This window comes from Lampris incognitus, chromosome 3 (genome assembly GCF_029633865.1).
Source record: "Lampris incognitus isolate fLamInc1 chromosome 3, fLamInc1.hap2, whole genome shotgun sequence".
NCBI classification, from domain to species: domain Eukaryota; kingdom Metazoa; phylum Chordata; class Actinopteri; order Lampriformes; family Lampridae; genus Lampris; species Lampris incognitus.
The window spans coordinates 107,352,513-107,358,655 of NC_079213.1; the positions used below are offsets into that span (position 1 = coordinate 107,352,513).

At 42.9% G+C, this 6,143-nt stretch overlaps 1 protein-coding gene across 1 annotated transcript in view; it reads right to left on the minus strand.

The window, feature by feature from the left end:
* eps15l1a (epidermal growth factor receptor pathway substrate 15-like 1a) overlaps positions 1–5,225 on the minus strand; it is a 63,603-nt gene extending 58,378 nt beyond the window's left edge. The window contains exons 1-3 of the mRNA XM_056276915.1: positions 5,199–5,225; positions 2,677–2,718; positions 2,387–2,476 (exon numbers count right to left, since the gene is read on the minus strand). Coding sequence (XP_056132890.1) covers positions 2,387–2,476; positions 2,677–2,718; positions 5,199–5,225 — 159 coding nt within the window. The remainder of the gene's footprint in view (positions 1–2,386; positions 2,477–2,676; positions 2,719–5,198) is intronic.
* Positions 5,226–6,143: the final 918 nt, after the last annotated feature.

A 6,143-nucleotide genomic window follows, 5' to 3' on the forward strand; every position in this document is an offset into this window, starting at 1 on the left:
TGTCAGGGAACCCCCCCTTCCTCATTGCCTGAGAAATCCTGGTTTACATCCTCTCTATAAGCAAAAGTTAAACCTTCTGTAGCGCCCTCCTAATGATCCACATGGACCCTAAGGGATGCTGCACTGCAGCTGACCTTGTGCACTGACCTCCCTATGCAGATACAAGCCATAAAACTGAATTTTCTTACAGAAAACAACACAGTATCAAATTATAATACCAATGACCCTTGACTATAATGGTCTTGTAGCAACAGTCAACGCATTAAAAAAACAAATAAATAAAAAAGAAATTCCAAAATAATGGTGTCCAAGACTATCCTTTGCCTATGAAACTGTTATACAGGAATCAATGATTCTTCTGAGCAACATCAAGTAATACACAGGATCTGATGTTAAATCCCTTGTGCTGAACATTCGGGGGCTACACACAGATGCTCAGTTCACCCAAACAACCTCACCCTTTTGTCCCTTCATTCAACATCAGTCTGAAATCTCTCATAGGCCTAACATGTGCTTAAGTTACAAGCTTCTGAGAAGGCATCTTAAAAGCACCTGCAACGGTCTTAAATTGGTTTTCAAAGCATCCCTGACATATAAGAATTCAATGTGATTTTTTTTCTTCACAAAAATCATTAAAAAACATTTTTAATACCTCCCAACATTAGTGTTAATTCACTGACTGAAAGCATCACCTGGCTGGCAGTATCAGTCTCGCAAACACCCCTGCCCCACCTCCCTGTGTCTAAAGTGAAAGCCAAATTTATGAGACATGGCACACACAGCATGCATCCAATGTGTCTCGACCCACATTTCCTTTCCTCTGCATGCCGGTTCACCCTGGTGACAGCCTCCCCAAGTACTACCTAACCTTAACCCCAATTTTAACCACCACCTTACCTTAACCCCAAACTTAACCACTGTAACTATAGTTTCCATTGCTAGCAAGATAAAATCGACTCTGGCGGATGCACTGCTAGACCTTTTCAGAAGTGTTATATGTACGCCGTTAGCTGAGAATAGGATCGGTAGTCCTCGCCAATTAACAACACCACCAGAACAGTGAAAAGTCTTGCTCTGGTTTCTGCGACTCGCCCCTGGTACTCTGCTCTCACAACCACCAGTGCAGTTCTCCTTTAATCTGCCCAGCACCTTGTTTAGGTGAGGGAGGGATTAAGCAGAGATGGAATGTTACTGGTCTGCAGGTGTTAATGTCAAGATATGACGGAAATAAGAACATCTTTGAGATGTTTTGATATGCCGAATTAAAAGTGCAGATCTAAATCCACTGCAACATGAACAGTCAAGTCATGTTTAATTCATCATGTTGAATTAAATTATTGCAGAAATACAATGTAGAAGACATTGAAATCAAGATGTCTGCAGGTGTTCTTTAAAAACCTCAAACGAAAACATTCCATAAAATCACACTAATAACACAAATGTGTACTGTCCTTTACATTAATATAACAGAGGCCTCAACCAAACCAAGACTGCATGCAGTCATCATTTCCCGACAGAGGGTTATAATAGACAGTAAGCCCTCCACTTTCCATCAAATTCCTCTGGGAGCTACATCATCCTGTATGTATGTATGTACTATGTGTGTGTGTGTGTGTGTGTGTGTGTGTGTGTGTGTGTAGCTTGGAAAGAATTGTGAGTAAGTGGCTCCTATTGATGCCTTAGCTAATGGCACTATGCCACTTTAACCATTTCCTGTTGGTCAACAATTATTGTTTTACAGTGTTTTTATCAGCTCACGGACAGAAAGACAAGACTCTTTGGGCTGTCGTCGTCTTCACCAAATCAGCTGGTTCTCTCTCTTTGTTGGAGACTTTCTTAGTTTGTTTGTTTTTTAATGGCATCTTCTTGTTTCTACTAACAACAACGAACAACTTGTGTTGTTACCGCTACCTCACAAAAACAAAGAAATGTGATTTAAAAGATGTCCACGAGGATGGCAGAATGCATTTTAGAATGCAGGTAATGTGTTGGGTTTCATCACATATGAGCAGATAATGCTTTCCATTACAATCAGTTTCTGGAAAAACTGTAGTACATTTTCTTTGTAATCTAAAAAAAACAAACTTGGATATCAAGAAAATAAATAGCCAAAATGGAAAAAAATATATATTTTCAAATGCATCAACAGCAAATAGAGCAAATTATGTTTGAGCTGCCTTAGCTAATAATATGACAGGGAAACAAAGAGGCAAGATAAGTGGCTTGATTTGGTCCACTTTGGGAATCCATTTGCAACTGTATGTAGCACACCAACATGCTATTTGTGCTCAGGCCAACCTCTCTGAGTGTATCTGTGGGGTACTATTTCTCTGGTGACTTTCAGTAAGTTGTACTTACATTAGGTAAAACTCTATCAAGTACCCACCTTTCCCAAGGTTATATCAGGAAGTCCAGATTTTTTTAAGAACAAGGCAGCCTCTGTTGGTCCTACTCTTCCTGTATTTCCAGGGTCCACCTAGGGAAACACACATACATCATACATCAAAGCTTTAAATAATGGCATCTTTATGTCTTTAGTTTTTACTTCATATAATGTTTTCAAGGATAGTGGAAAATATGAAGAACTTCATTACTAGATTATTGCTATGTAGTGTATTACATAGTCATGGTTTCGTCTAAAGTTTATTAACAATATACTCTGAGATATAATCTTACCTGTCTGTAAAAGTTCTCATAAACAGGGTTCCCACTTGACAGCTATGAGAAAGAAAGGAATTTATGAGGCTATACAACTCATGAGTTCTTCAGCAAAAATGTTTGGGGAGTATTATTGAAAAACTGTGAAAAAAAAAAATAATAAAAAACTCCTAGTGTGTTCAAAATTTCTCCAGAAAAAAACCTGCTGGCTGTAATAAACTGATTTATTGACCACACTCAAATAAACTAGCTATAATTTCAATCAGGCTTTGTTCTGTATATTGAATTTGGACTGATTCCACTCTCATCCCTGCTTCTCTTTTTAACAACTGTGTTTTAAACAGGATAAGCAGTGTGCTTAATTTCAATAGAAAAGAGACCAAACCAAACCAAGGGAAAAGCAATTATAAAGCCAAGTTGAGGAGGATCTTGTTACTTCACTGCTTATCTTATGTAGCCAGACTCTCGGTTTTGACAAGCTGACAGAGGGTCTGGAGATAATCTTCAAAAAAAAAAAAAAAAAAACTGGGATAATGTGACTTCAGAAATCCTGAGGCAACCGTTCGATTGGCTGAGTTTGAAAACACCCGCCTGCGGAAAGGGCACATCTAATAAGCTTTCGTCTACAGGTAGAAACAAGTTTCATTCTGGGTCTTACGCTAGTAATAATAATAATAGAGGATTGTGTTTTTGGTCTTCTTTTTTTCTTGTTAAAAATGACAAAATTCACTGCAAATGCAGCAAACATCAAATGATTTGTTTTTTTGGTTGTCCTCTGAAATGACAGAACTGACACTCATCGTTACCAGCTGAAAATTATTTTCTTTTCCGAGAACCATAGTTCTAGTCATGTCTATACATCCGTGAAAATGGTCAAAACAATGGGCGTTGAATGAACTTTTAAACAATATTTACAGAGTTGGCTTCCACACCGGTGAAATATTGTATTCAAACAGAAACATTAGAGCAGTGTTTCTCAACCCAGTCCTCAAGGAACCCCTATCCTGCAGATTTTCATTGTAACCCTGCATAGTTAGTAGCCCTGCTTGTACTTACTCGACCAATCATCTCGCAGCACTTAATTATGCAAGGTGTGCAACATCTGACAAAATTCATTGCTGATTGGTTGAATAACTACAAACAGGTACCTATGCAGGGTTGCAAAGAAAATATGCAGGATAGGGCTTCCTTGAGGACTGGGTTGAGAAACACTGCATTAGAGTATGTCACTTTTTTTAAGAAACAGCTAGATTTTGAGCTGTCTACCACTGACACCAACAGAGAAGGAGAGCTCCTTAGGACATCGGCTGCAAGGCATGGACAACCAGCTGAGGAGGTCGGGCTGGAAGCTCACAACAGCATCATTCATCAAGGGTTGGGTTAGGTAAGGTTAGCCCGCAGCCGGTGTCATGCCAAAACAAGTCATCGTCCGCCAAAAACTGATTGCCGTCCGCGGGAGCGCGCACAGCCTGATAAAGCTCCACCAGTTTATATATTTGAACATGGTCAATATATTCACTTCACTATCCATTAACAAGGGCTTTTCTTTAAAATGTAGATCAAGTTATCTTGCGGAAGAAAACCTCTCAGTCACAAGGTAGGAGCTGTAATCACTTTTTGGCAAGTGCAAAGGTGCATTTTATGGGCTGCACTGCCCCTTTACAGACATTTCAGCCGGTAAAGGGGACCGGGTGGGCTACGATCTTTAAGATATAACCCCGTCCAGGAAATCAAGTTATTCTGAGGCAGAAACGACTGTCCAGTCACAACGTGGGAGCTGCAATCACTTTCTGTCAATTGGAAACCGCGGACGGCAGTCCGTTTTTTTGGCGGACGATCACTTTTTGCCACGACACCTGTCGCCGGCCATCTAGCCACGTTAGCCTCATTAGCGTCTAAGCTAGCTCTATCTGCGCCCCGTACTGCGCTGCCTCTCAGCTAGACTGAGCCAGCCGCCGTTAGCCGAATTACCGTATAAACCCGCAACGTTATCCCGGCTCCTCATGCTCTGCTTAAAAATAGCTAGGCCCCAGTAGATGAAACTTGACGCTAAATTGCAAAGTGCGCATCTCCCTGAGCACCGCAAAAGGGGAATTGTTTTAACGACATTTTGCGTGAGTAGGGCAATTGACCCACCTAACGCTGTGTTTTATCTGGGGCCAACTTAGCTAACAGTAGCTAAAGCCGAGGAGCCGCCCACCATAGCTTTAGCGCGTTAGCCGGCTCCTTAGCTTTAACGCGTTAGCCGGCTCCTTGGCTTTAGCGCGTTAGCCGGCTCCTTAGCTTTAGCGCGTTAGCCGGCTCCTTAGCTTTAGCGCGTTAAACTAAAGAGCCCCGCTATCTAACGGTAATGTAACGGGGCCTCGTCCCACCAGCTGACTTGTCTCCCCTCCGGCTAGACTCCAAACCCCGAACCCGCTCCTTGTTCCGGACACCACTGGCAAATTAGCGCCCCCGATTACATTTCACGAACGGTGCCGTGACTTCAACTTCCTAAAACCCCGAAGAGTGTCTTAGTTCAGAACGCTTGCATCTTTTACCTGGGTGAGAGATGTGAGGGCTGCCATCTTCCCTGTTGCTGCGGGAACGCGCGCACACACCCTCTCTCGCTGTCGCCCCCCCCCCCCCTCTCTGTCTGTCTGTCGCTCTCTCGCTGTATCTCTTACCCCCCCCCCCCTGCTGGGGATAGCCATGAATAACGTCCCATCCTGGCTCACCTCCACAACGTGGGATCCAAAGTACGCGACACTTGTCCATTAGAGATGGGAATCGGATTTCATATCGCAATGCTGTTTTTATCGCCGATTGGACGCAGTGGGATTTCTCAATCGTCTCAATATTATTGTAACCTACTAATAAGACACGTTAGCCCCCCAGCTAACGGGTCTGACCCTTTAGCCGAGCGGTCAGTGACGTCACCTTGTGGTGCAGCACACGCCGTATCGAATCCCGCACCGGGCAAGAAAATAACCGGCTACATTATCAATGCTGCCGTTCAGCGTTACAACTTTTAAGCCTCCGTGAACTGCCAAAACTGCAACAATCCAAAGAAAATGTAAATTGTGTTTCGATATTGCAATTCCAGAGAACTGCGGCAAAGTTGAAATTGTCAAGGCTTATCAACATGCTGTTCTACACTGATTTTTCGCCCACCTCTGCCACCCATTTTTTTTTTTATACCTGTTTCATAGGACTCTGGGCCACAGTGGTCTGGAGTCTATCCCAACAGGCACTGGGCAGGTCAGGGAAACACCCTGTACACGTCCAGTCCATCAGACCACACACACACACACACACACACACACACACACACACACACACACACACACACACACACACACACACACACACACACACACACACACACACACACACACACACACGGGCAATTTAGAGGCCAAGGAGGAAACTAGAGTGATTGGAGAAAACATACAAACACTGGGAAAACATGTGAAGTACACAGGGAGACCACCATCGAATTAAAG